Source organism: Lissotriton helveticus, chromosome 2_1, assembly GCF_964261635.1.
Source record: "Lissotriton helveticus chromosome 2_1, aLisHel1.1, whole genome shotgun sequence".
Classification (NCBI taxonomy): Eukaryota; Metazoa; Chordata; class Amphibia; order Caudata; family Salamandridae; genus Lissotriton; species Lissotriton helveticus.
The window spans coordinates 1,557,941,234-1,557,954,530 of record NC_136059.1 but is presented as its reverse complement, the minus strand read 5'-3'; the positions used below and the strand labels follow the sequence as shown (position 1 = coordinate 1,557,954,530).

General features: G+C 44.5%; 1 protein-coding gene across 1 annotated transcript in view; it reads right to left on the bottom strand.

Annotated features, from left to right (window-relative positions):
* Positions 1-5,101: 5,101 nt before the first annotated feature.
* LOC144819847 (uncharacterized) overlaps positions 5,102-13,297 on the bottom strand; it is a 269,054-nt gene continuing 260,858 nt past the window's right edge. The window contains exon 6 of the mRNA XM_078677580.1: positions 5,102-6,359. Within this exon, the coding sequence (XP_078533706.1) occupies positions 5,985-6,359 (375 nt within the window). The 3' untranslated portion in view covers positions 5,102-5,984. The remainder of the gene's footprint in view (positions 6,360-13,297) is intronic.

The window sequence follows — 13,297 nt, the reverse complement described above, 5'->3', positions numbered from 1 at the left end:
TCACCTCACATCTCCTGAAAAGACTGCAGACCAAAAAGAATCCAGTAGCCTGACTCATAATCTGAATCCCAAAGCGGACCCATATTACCCACCATCTCAAGAAGCTCCACTGGCTCTCTATTCAGAAGAGATGTCAGTTCAAGTTGCAGATCCACATCTACAAAGCTCTACACAACCAAGGCCCAGCATACATCAATCATCGCACAAACTTCCACTAACCCTCCAGACCTCCCTCTTTCACACACCCGCATATGCCGAAGCAACAGTGGAGGACGCTCTTTCTCCTACCTTGCTGCAAAGTCTTGGAATGCCCTCCCTCTGCACCTCCTCCGGACTTCATCCTCTACTGGAAATCAGGAAAAGATTCAAGACCTGGTTGTTCAACTGCAGGATTTTCAGTGCCTGGATACCCTAACGGGTGATTGGCCGTGCTTTATGAGCCTGGTTTGATTGATTGGCTGAAGACAGATGTAGGAAGGAAGTCAGTTCCCAAAGTAAAGCACAGAAATGATTGAATAGTGCACAGCCACAACTGACTGTCTTCAATGTACGCCATAAACAAGACTTGTACTCCTAACTGGCCCTATAGTACACCTGTCTCAGCTGCCCATAAGCAGAGAAGTCTGGGGGTCATTTTCCTGTCCCGGAATGAATTTCAGGATCATCAACATAATGGCCATATGCTAACGATTATCCCTCTGTTGTGGGAGTGGAGGAACATCTGCATATATAGTATATTGAAAGTATATATGCTGGTACAGACTTTAATACTTTATTACGATTGTTGAGTGTGAGAAGGGGACAAGCCTTAGGAAAAGCAAAGGCTGAAGTGAGTCACGAGGCCCATCCTCTTCCTAAACAAAAGCAATTATTAACATTTTATACTATGAGCATCTGCATAAATGGTTTATGCCATGGCATTTGTATGTGTATTCGTTTTAACAAAAGGTATTTAACCAAAAACAGAATGCAAGGTGTTAAATGGGTTCCCCAAGTTTAAATCAAGTTGGAGACTCCTTGAGAATTAGGAGAGTTGTTTCTTTGTAGAAATTGATTGCCAAGTCCCATCTGTGAGACTGTAAAAGCTGTTTTGCTCATGTAAATATTGCTGTACTTTGGTAACAAAGTCCGAATTTAACTTTGCACTGTACTACCAAATGTCCTATTGCAAACAAAACAAGCATTTGCAATGCAATAGGTCTCGAATTAAGAAAGTTTGAGCTATTGGTATTGTAAATGACACATTTTTTATTTATGTTTTGTTTTTGAAAATAGCGAAATTAATAGCTTTGTCATTTACAATGCCAATAGTTATAACTTTCCCAAATGTGACACGTATAGGATTTGTAATGCAACATGTGTCGTATTTACGTGATTTACATGTATTGACATTACAAATAACAATGGCTTTTAATTTTTTTCCAATAATTAATACTTAAATAAAAGTTATTGTCATTTATAATGGCAATAGCTTAAAGTTTTGTAAATAACTTTTGTGAAGATTAGGTTCAGTGTATTTTATTGGGCCGAAAATCCAAGAACAGAAGTGAAATATTAACATCTTTTTGTTACATTTGTAATAAAGCTTGAAACATTGAGAGAATATATTTGAACCAGGTGTTGTTGAATGGTTGCACAGATTGATGCTGTGGTGGCGTTGAGTGATGTTGTGATGCCGAACAAGTGATGCTGTGGCGTTCAGTGATGCTGTGGTAGCGCATAGTGATGTTGTGGTGCTCCTGAGTGATGCTGTGGTGGTGCGGAGTGATGCTGTATGCTATGCTATGTTTATTTTTGCTATCCTATGTTTTGTTTTGTTATGCTATGCTATGTTTTGCTATACTATGCTTTGATTTGTTATGCTATGCTATGCTGTGTTTTGTTATGGTATGCTATGTTATGTTTTGTTATGCTATGCTAAGTTTTGCTATGCTATGCTTTATTATGCTATGCTATGCTTTATTATGCTATGCTATGTTTTGCTATGCTATGTTTTGTTGTGTTTTATTATGCTATGCTTTGTTTTGCTATGCTATGTTTTGTTATGCTATGCTATGTTTTGTTGTGTTTGGTATGCTATGTTTTGCTATACTATTATATGTTTTGTTTTGCTATACTATGTTTGTTGTGTTTTGTTAAGCTATGCTATGTTTTGTTGTGTTTTGCTATGTTTTGTTATGCTATGTGTTGTTGTGTTTTCGTATGCTATGTTTTGTTATGTTATGCTATGTTTTGTTTTGCTATCCTATGCTTTGTTTTGTTATGCTATGCTATGTTTTGTTGTGTTTGGTATGCTATGTTTTGCTATGCTATTATATGTTTTGTTTCGCTATACTATGTTTTGTTGTGTTTTGTTAAGCTATGCTTTGTTGTGTTTTGCTATGTTTTGTTATGCTATGTGTTGTTGTGTTTTGTTATGCTATGTTTTGTTATGTTATGCTATGTTTTGTTATGTTATGCTATGTTTTGTTTTGCTATCCTATGCTTTGTTTTGTTATGCTATGCTATGTTTTGTTATGCTATGCTATGTTTTGTTATGCTATGTTTTGATATGCTATGCTAAGCTTTGTTTTGTTATGCTATGTTTTGTTGTGTTTTGTTCTGCTATGCTATGCTATGCTTTGTTGTGTTTTGCTATGCTATGTTTTGTTATGCTCGGTTTTGTTTTGCTATCCTATGCTTTGTTTTGTTATGATATGCTATGTTTTGCTATCCTATGCTTTTTTTGTTATGTTGTGCTATGCTGTGTTTTGTTATGCTATGTTTTGTTATGCTATGCTGGTGAGGGTGTATGAGTGTGTGTGGGGGTGGGGGTGAGTGAGGGGGTGTGAGGGGGTGTGAGGGTGAGGGGGTGTGAGGGGGTGTGAGGGTGTGTGAGGGCGAGGCGGTGTGAGGGTGAGGGTGTGTGAGGGTGGGTGTGTGAGGGTGAGGGTGTGTTAGGGTGAGGGGGGTGAGGGGGTGTGAGGGTGAGGGGAATGAGGGTGGGTGAGGGGGTGTGAGAGTGAGGGTGTGTGAGGATGAGGGTGTGTGAGGGTGAGTGAGGGTGTGTGAGGGTGAGAGGGTGAGTGAGGGTGAGAGGGTGAGTGAGGGTGTGTGAGGGTGAGTGAGGGTGTGTGAGGGTGAGGGGGTGTGAGGGTGAGGTGGTATGAGGGTGTGGGGGTGAGGGGGGGGTGAGGGTGTGTGAGGCTGAGGGTGTGTGAGGGTGAGGGTGTGTGAGGGTGAGGGTGTGTGTGTGTGAGGGTGAGGGTGTGAGGGTGTGTGGGGGTGGGAGGGGGTAAGGGTGAGAGGGTGAGTAAGGGTGTGTGAGGGTGGGTGAGTGAGGGTGAGAGGGTGTGAGGGTGTGAGGGTGTGTGAGGGTGAAGAGGTGTGAGGGTGAGGATGGAACCAGAGACAGGACTGCAGGGGATATTCCAACCTATACTTTCTGCTTGTGAAGTAATGTCGCTGGTAATTCTCAAATGTAGCTTAAAAGCTTGTGTTTTTACGCAGCCGTGCCCCAAGGGGACGCTCTAAGGGTATCATGGGACACACATCTCTTCTTACAGAAACTGCGTCCGGCTTTGTATCCTGCCAGGTTAGGTTCTAAACAGCACTTCCTTTCTAGCTGAGCCCAAGCCAGATGGATTCAACAGCATGCGGAGAACGCACTCTGGAAAGCTCTCTTCAAATCCATTCTAGTTCAAACTGATTGAAACTAGTGGCTCCAAAGGACCTGTATGCTGAGCTGTGCAGAGGCTACGGCAACCCAATCCTAGACTAGCACAGTTGCAATTAGATGCCTCTGGCCAATCAGATGAGCAGTACATACGCAGGCTTCACCTGAGGGAAAATTTAGACGGAGGTGAATTTGCAGGAAGCTGGAGTATTCCAATCAAACCCCCCAGGTTGTTTAAAACGTCATTTATTGTAATGAGACACGTATATGTTTGTTTTGTGGCAGTAGGTAAGGGGAAAGGGTCAGGCATAAAAGACTAGCCAGTCTTCCTGTGGTTACAGCCGTAAGCATGCACCTCTCTAGAGGAGATTGTATTCATACAGTTACATGCCTTTTACAACATACTCAAAAGGTGAAGTGAAATCGCTTTGTTACAGGTGAATGAACAGAGCTGTACTCCACAAAACCCTTACAGACAGCCAGCAATCTCAATAGTCAAGGAAGGTCAATCAATGGGTCAATTCTTGCACCTCTTCTAGCATGCAGCATACTATAGCCTTTAGCTGAAGCAAAATATATGTGGCATTCTGTGTGGGATGCAAACGATTAGCAAACTTTAGACCAGAAAAACGCAGGGGGCGAGTGCTGTGACCTACGATAACCTTTTCAGAGCCTTTTCCTTAAACTGGGCAAATAATTATCTCCCTGTGCCTCGATGTTCTTTTCTATGAAAATACTTCGTAAATACCCCGGAGTGCACATTATATGAGAAACGGCACTATTTACATGTCACACTATTTCTTTGAGTGCGCTACTTTATTAGTTCGTTTCACCGATTCAAGCCCGCACCTCCCGAGACGCTTCTGAGAATGACACTCGGCGCCTTGAGCCGTCTCTATGCCGGAGGGCGGGGGCTGCCTGCGCATGCGCGCCATTCCTAAGTTTCGTTTTTAGTAGCGAGCCCCGGAGCGAAAGCGAAGTGGCAGCTGAAGTCCCGGGTCCCAGGAGGGGGCCCGGGTGAAGACCAGCGGAAAGCACTGCGGGGCTCCCATGCCTAAGGGGAGAGCCCCGCTTCGTGCTGGCCTGGCAGAGGAGCTCGAGTGCTCTACGGGGCTCCCATTGGAAGCCCAGGGTGTTCCAGATGGTGCGAGCCCGGTGAGGTAAGGGGGGGAGGGGTGTGTGCCTGCGTGTGTGTGCCTGCATGTGTGTGTGTGTGTGCCTGCCTGCGTGTGTGTGTGTGTGTGCATGTTTGTGTTTGCGCACCTCAGGGAATCTGAGGCAGGAGATGTGCACGGCGCCGGCCTGGACGTGCGCGTCCACAGACACCAATCGCCGCGCGTGCCCGACCCGTTTCAGATTCCCAGGAGGCGGACAACATTAGATACTTCGCTGGACGCAATGCTTCGCATTGCTTTCTCCAGCTCGACCTAAAAATATGGCGGTAATGCCCTTGCAGGACTTATCTATAGATCAAAAGGTTGGAGTACAAAGTACGGAGCTTGAAAAGGCTTTTCATGGGTCCTCTCTGAAATATCTGCTCAATCAGCAACTGGTCATCAGAAAGTCAAACAAATCAGATATACACGTCAAAAGTGATATTGACTACACCTATTGTCGACAACCAAAGTTAACATTTATTTTTATATACATCTCGAGACCACAAGAACTAGATGGTGGAATAATGCACAAATGTGAATATAGAACAGGTTACGCTGCAAAAAGCTACTCACATCCTCTGAAACTGGAACCCAAACTCAGCTTCTCAACTTCTCGGCCACAAGTCTTACAAATCAGATGTACAGTATGCTCTGGAACATACCTATAACGTGATATAAGCAATTTACGTCCACAAGCGTGAAATCAACATATCTGTACGAATAGTGTGCAAATAAATGAGCATGGTACCCACTCGCTTTTTGGGCATTTGCGCACGCCAATCCCTTTTTCCGAAATCCATCCTGTGCAAAAATAAGTGAAACCTTTTAATTGTGATGAAGTTTGAAGTCCTTAACTTGCACAGCTTGATCACTTCAGTTTTGTAAATATAAATACCAACATATGCAAGAGAATAGGGCAATATATTTTAAGAAAATATAAGACTACTGCGATTAAAGGCGGTGACGCACAACTCCCCAGGAGTCGTTGACAGTACCGGCTATGGGTGAGCAGGAAGTGGCTGGGTACATATACCTGCAGCATATCTCCCCATTATGACATGAATGCTGCTTAAATGGTTCCCTCATCCAAAATAATGAATTTTACCAATTTGTTTGTTTTGGGGGTGAGTCATTTCAAACCAACCATTTAGTTTCTCAGTTTCTTCCAGTCATCACATGGCACCAGTAGTATCCGGGGTAGCACTGATGTGGTCAAAAGGGAGATGACTTGATGATTGCGCTTGTTGCTGTTGTGCGAGGGTGGACATGGAGAGGTAAGTAAGAGTCACTGGGGAGGCTGTGGCCGTAGAGGAGACAGTCTGCTCAGCTGGGCCGTGGTAGGAAGAGGAAGCAGACTGCAATGTTGAAAGTGTGGTGGACAGAATCTGTTGAAGCAGATCGTTGTTAGTCCTTGCTTGAGGGCGCATGTTCTTGTAGAATCTGGGAGAAGCGTGCTCCCTGTTGATCTGGACACGCATGTCTTTCTTGTGCACAGTTCGGATGTGTTTCTTCAAATTGCTAGGGTGCCGGCAACCCTTCCCACAGATCTATACAGAGGAAAACACAAGTGGTTACAAACAGGGATCTATTGAAAGTGCAAAGATGCACCTATAGAAATAGTGGTAAGAAGTACTTAATTTGATGTGATGGTTGAAACCGGTGAGCACAGGCACTCATTTTTGGGGACGAGACACATTTTTCATCATCGGACCCAGAGGAAGAGCAAGAAAGGTAGAAAAGCAGCCAGGAGGAGGAATAGAAATACAGGAAAACAGTAACAAAAGGAGACGACAAGAATGAAAAAGAACATGCATGAGTGAAACAGACAGGAAGTGTAGGTTTATTAACAAATGAGGCATGAGGTGGAATGAATGCTGGGCATACTATATATTCTGCAGAGACAGCCTTCTAAGAAAATCTTTCAGCTTCTGCACGTATTTATTTTATAAAATAAGCTATGGTGATAAGTAAAAATATAATATTAGACGATGATCTTAAACGCACCCGTCCAAATATCCCACTTGAGGCAGACAACCCACAACCTCAACCCAGGTTCTTTTACTCCTTCATCTCTCTAATGTACATCTGATTGGGAACTCAATTCTTCTGCAGGAGAACTACAGTGAAAATCAACCTTCTTTCTTCTCAAAAGATGATGTTACTTTAATTACTCCTACGAGGCCTTCCAAACAAGTGGTCCTGTGCCTGAAATGCTTCATTCCTGCCAGTGGGTCCCCATGTTGGTTCCTCAATTCCCTTACTTTCGTGTCATGTAGGATCGCACTAGAAGATCAGCTTCTGAGTGCTAGTGGGTGGTTGTTTTGAAGAAGGCAGAGCAGCAACCAAGAGTGCCTGAATCATCATGAAAATACTTTTTCCCTTTCAGAGTGTCCTGCCTTTTGGCAATCCCCGCTCGTCATAACTGTTCTCACAACATGAACATACAGCGGAGAAGTCACTATTCATATTGTGTGTTTGCCAAAAGAAGCATTACATCTGGAAGAAGCTTTCAAGATTTATTTCTTGCAAAGCACGTGGAAGTAGCCTACAAGCAGGCTCTACAAACTTCCTAGATGGGCATGAAACTTTGAGAAGACACAGATCCTGGTACAAGGAGTGAGACGCCAGAAAGCACAGCAACCATGCATATTTCTTTAAAAAAAGAGAATTGAGACAGCAGTACATCTGGTAAATAATAATTGAAATTTTTCTTTTTGGTATTAGGTCAAAATATTAGCATTTCCAGTTCATCAACTTAAATCTCGTCTACCTTTTGTCCCAAGGACTACAGTTAAATTGACTTGCACTTTCACAAAGCCATCTCAGTGAAACTGTGAAGCAGTGGAAATGAAACCTGTGAAACTGTACATGTGTTCACCATTCCACTCTTTGTAATTTAGCCATGTTTTTTTCTCCATGTAGCTGAGATGTCCACTCACTCAATCAGGACCAGGCCATAGCACTAAAAGGAAGTTCAAGTACATGAGCTGTCCTGCCTTCACCAGGGCCAATGGCATATGTGCTCATTAGACTCCGCTTCTCGGTTCCTTTTTGCTTGATCTACCCATATGGTGGTAAGTGCTTGTGAGAGGGAGGGGAGTTAAAGACCTAAAAGTTCAGAGTTACTGTGCTGAGTAATTTCCCCTGTAATGTCTTCAATAGCCGTCCATGCATATGTGGGTCAAGAATTTCACCAGTACAAAGGCGGAAGAATAGGTTTGGCAGCTGCAACAAGCAAAAGAGGGTCTGTCAAAAATATTTCTTAACATGACACACAAAATGGTCAAGGAGCAAATCTTCTAAACATGATGTTGAGGGAGGCATGAAGCAAAGTAACAGCCTTGCTGATCATAATTATTTGAAGCTACCTCCGCAAAGCCACTTAGGGACCAAACAGCTTCAGCTGGATACAGATTAAAACACAAGTCATATCACCATCCGAAGCAGGCAAAAAGGTTCAGTTATAATTTGATGCTCTGGAGGTTATGAGTTTGAGTTCTAACAATGAATACTTACCCTTCCACCATTCATTACTCAGGGTTCACAATCTCCTGGATTCATTCTTGATAAGAAACTCAGTCTTCATGCACATATCAACAACTTGGCCAGTAATGCTCAATTCCAATCAGGGCGTTTATTTTGGCAACATTTTATATTACAGGAAATGATATCAAAGGGTGGTAAAATGAGTATCATCAATGCTTGATTATATAAACTGTCTACTGATGGGTATTCATAAAGTCCATCTTGCTCCTCTAAAGCCCCTGTGGCTGCAGCCACAAGTTGGATCACAAGGAGAAAATGTTGTGACAATATCACCTCTGTATTCTATTCCATTCAGGGCTTCCTGATCAAACCAGGGGTATTTACAACATGACTTGTATAGTATACAAAGTCCAACTCTTTGGAAATCTCACTATCAGACTCTGAAGTTATTTATTTCTGGAGGTATAATAATAATAATAGTTCCAATATTTGTAAAGTGTGACTTATCACCCCTAAGGGTATCATCAGGGAAATTAAGTGAGTTATTGCCCAGAGTCATATAATGCTGAGCTGAGCTGCTGCTGCCGGAGAACAAACTGCGAGCCCCGCGCTCCGGAGTCAGACGCTCTGGCTGCTGCGCCACACATCTCCCTGTGCTCACTAAGAAGCTTGGAAATACTTCTGTTTGAAACTCTAGTCAGCATATGAAAATATACCATCAATAGTGGCTTCTCATGCAGTGCTCCCAAACTCTGGACTGTTCAACCATCTACTATCCATTTATATTTCTCCCACATTATTTATATATAAACTACCTTAAATGTCTACCTTCCAATGGTGCTTACAAGTATGTTCCCCATGGGCCTTTTTTCCCCCCTCTCAAATCTTATTTTTCCTTAAAGGAAAACGGGATGCATTTAAAAAAAAATAAAAAAAAACATTTTCGTTTCATTTTTAGGTCTCGCCTATGCAGCGCGCATGGGCTGCATCGGAAAACAACCTTTTGAAATTGCTTCAGTTTTGCAGGCAAAACGTGCACGCGTTGCATTGCTTTGAATAGCAAAGCGTGCACATTTGGCTATTCCCTTGCGGGAGCGAGCTTTAAAGCCATCCGGTTTTAATTAGCATATGGTTCCTGCTCGCTCCCGCAAGGGAAACAGGTGCAGGCCCCCTCCTCTCTCCCTTCCCCCTGCTGCTAGTTCGAGGCATGCAAGCTTGTTTTTTGTAGCGTTTGAGGTTGCAGCGTTCGATATGCTGCCAGGAGCAGCTGCTGCTATCAGCACGCCTCGGCTTCTTGGCTGCCCACTCCCCCAGCCAGTGTGTGCTCGCCTCCTCTATTGGCACCCTCCCTCCCTACCTCGCACGAGGCGACGGGCTTGGGGTCAACCTTAGCAAGTGAAAAAAAATGAAGACTTGGAGCGTGAACATGGCGGAGCAACCGGTTCCTGCCGCGGCGGCTCAGGTGCACGGGAGCTTGCCCGTGCTGTTCTGCTTCTCGGTATTCGCCCGCCCCTCTGTCGTGCCGCACGGCAGAGGGTATGAAGTACTGATCCAGAAGTTCATTGGCTTGTACGGAGACCAGATCGACATGCATAGCAAATTAGTCGTGTAGCTCTTCGACGACGAGTGGGGCCAGTACATCGACCTGCCAAAGGGCTTCCTGGTGAACGAGAGGTGCAAAGTGCGGCTTGTGCCCCTGCAGATCCAGGTGAGCGCCCGCCTTGTCCTACCGATGTCTTTGTGGGGACTGACAGCTCCCTTAAGACCCACCTCAGTGCCTCTAGTGTTCAGGTCTGCCCAGCCCCCAGGATCAGATGGTCCTGTAGTGTCCTGTGCTCACTGTCCCTGAGACCAACGTCATGTGCCCCTTCCTGGGTGACATCCTTATAGTGTCATGCGCGACACTACACTCCCGGCTCCTTCGTACCAGTCTTGGCGCCTCTACAAGTGAATGACTGTCCCTCAAACTGCTGTAAATCCACCCCTACCCTCCTCGGGGCGAGAGGTGTGCCCACGAAATCCACAATTGTGCCTTTTCAGGTCCAAATCAGTGGCCATCATACAGGTATTCATATGCCCGCTTGTCCATACAAGGTACATTGTATGCTCCGGGTCAGTGCACTGCCCAGTCCAAATCTCGGCTGCCCACCTGCAGTAAGTGCCCTTAGCCCTTTAGCCTCCAGTCGGTATAATCTCAGCGGTTCATCGTTGCGCCCTCCAGTCCAGCTGTGAGCATATGAACCTCTGTGCTCGTGTCTCTGAAGAATGTGGTCCCCAGGCAGCGCGGATGCCCACACTGTGCCAATGTGATGGAGGCTGTGACCACCGGATGTGGTCTGTTTACTGTTTGTAGTTGAGCGCAAAATGACACATTTGGAAAAATGCGCGTTCCAATGAATCTTCAGTCTCTGTCTGCCAATTCCGATTGGGCTGCTGTTGGATTGTGTTGCTTTCTTCTCATAAACTTAGCAATAATTGTGTCTGTGTGTAGGAAGTGATAGAAACAGTCGGCTTCAAGCCACGTATGTATTACAGTGTTTTAGGAAGCAGTGCCAATCTAGGTGAAACACTACACTGTAAGTTTCAGATCTACCCAAAATCAAGACATCCCACACCTACCCTTTTTTATTCGAGATGGTCCATTTAAAGAAGTCTTATGGGTGCTATATTGCCGAACCTTCTTCTAGAAAAATTTATGTTTAATGCCATATGCGGAGGTTGAATATTCGGAAGGCGCGTGCTGCAGTGTACGTTTATTTCATACACCAAGCCTCGTGGCTCAGGTTATTTGGGCAGTGGTTTCTGTTGTAGGGTATGCTGCACCCTTCACCCGCGTGACACGCACACAGTCCAGTCAGCCCATGGCCACCTCCGTGGTTACAGCCCGACCAAACATACAGGCCCCTTCTAGTTGTATTTGCAACACTCCATGGCAATCTTATACCATATTCACTCGATATTTAATTTTTTTCATGCATGCAGGTCGAAAGACCTGTTGTGCCAGATCGGTCTGTGGAGTGAGTCAGTGTGAATGTGCCTGCACCTAGCTCACGCGCCCTCCGCCGCCGAGGGCCGACCATGGGGCATTGTGTTGTAATGGGAGTCGAATGGGATTGCCTACCCCCCTTCCCATTGCTGCTTCACATGAAGCTTCCTCTCGAAGCGTTGGTACATTTAGAACCCTTGAAAGAAAAGCAAATGGTGTAGGGACAGAATAGGCTGGTTGCCGGTGTGAGACAGCTTTCCAGTAGTATCCATTGCGTCTGGCTCTCAGTCCCAGGCTGTAGGACGCAACTACATGTACATAACAGGAATGTACATGCAGCAGACAATGTGAGAGTGTTGTATATGGTGTTTTTTTTTGTTTGTTATAAATAACTCATCCAAGCCTTGCAGCCACATCAAACTTATGGCTTCTAGTTAGAAGAAAAGGAAGCAAACTTAAAACAAGCCTTGACTAAACCAACACTCCTTATTTTTAAAGAAGGAATGTCCTTCATATTTCATGCCCTTCATACGGTGAGGTTGGTACTTCTCCCATGCAGGCTGCAGTATCTTACACTCTTTCTAGAGCTCCCATAGCCCTAACGTGCCCCTGTGTCACAAAACCGCCACCCAGCGCAGGTGTGAGATATACTGTCTGCAGGGCTATTCTCGTGGTATGGTAGGGAGATATGACAGATAGGTATGTTAGGCGTGGTAGGTTTTGTAGGTATGTTAGGTTAGGTATGCTATCTTGGGTATGGTAGGTAAATATGTTGGGCCTGGTAGGTTCCGAAGGTATGGTAGGTATGATGCTAGGTTGGGTATGGTAGGTAGGTTTGGTAGTTTATAAGTCATGCTAAGTATATATGACAGTTTAGTATGGTAAGTTAGCTAGGTATGGTAGGCTTAGTAGGTTACACAAGGAAGAAAGTTACATAGGTATTATATGTAGCTAGGTATAGTATAATTGTTATGGTAGGGCATACCCTTTTTATCTGAATTATAATAGTAAAAAAATATGGTGACAGTAAACTAAAACAAAGGAATGCCCTTGGTGTTTGGTGACAGGGGGTGAGATTTTATTAAGTAGTAAAGCCATAAATCAACAAGTAAAATGCCATTGCAATGAGGCCTAAACCGGCACCCACAATAAAGCAAACAAGCATTGGCATAGCCAATCGGTCTCGCCTTTAGGACCGTATAAGTGTTTAGCAATGCAACAGTTGGTGTTGTTGCACCAAGGATATTGTGCTGCATAACTAAATACTTATAAGGTCCAAAAAGCGAGACCTAGTGGCTATGCCAATGCTTGTTTAAGGGCAGGTAGTGATCCCTGGGACCACTGCCTGCCACTAAAAAATATTTATTTTCCCCTGCATTTGCAATGGGGAAGCGGCCCCCTAGGGACCCATTCCCATTTTCAAGTGCATTACCACCCTCTTGAAGAGGGCGGTAAATTGAGTGTTTTGCAACCGCATTTGCGGTTGCAAAACATTCATACATGGGGTTGAGAGTCGGTATTAGGAAGGGACGCCCTTGAAACGCCCCTTCCAAATAGAGAGTCGCAATTCCTATTTAGTGAATTGAAAATAAATTGTGACTCGCTAAATAGGGTTTGTACATGGCCCAACATTATTTTGCATGCCAAATAGGCTGTAAACCCGTTTGCGCATTCAAAATAGCGTCGTACATCTGGCCCATGGAGAGATGGCAAGGACTACCCTTCAGAAAGCTAGGGAGGGTGGATATGTTTAAGATGGTATCATTGCCCAAGCTACTCCATTACCTTCAACATACATATTACCTGATCCCTCCTGAGACCTTCACCACAACAGAAGAGGACCTTCACCACAATAGAAGGGGACCTACGGACATTGTTATTTATGGTAAATGCCCCAGAGTGGCCCTAACAACTCTCCAATGTAACCAATATAACGGTGTCATTACTTTGCCGGACGTGCGTGCTTATTACTGGGCATCCCACCTTATTACCATTAATGATTGGCTCTACACT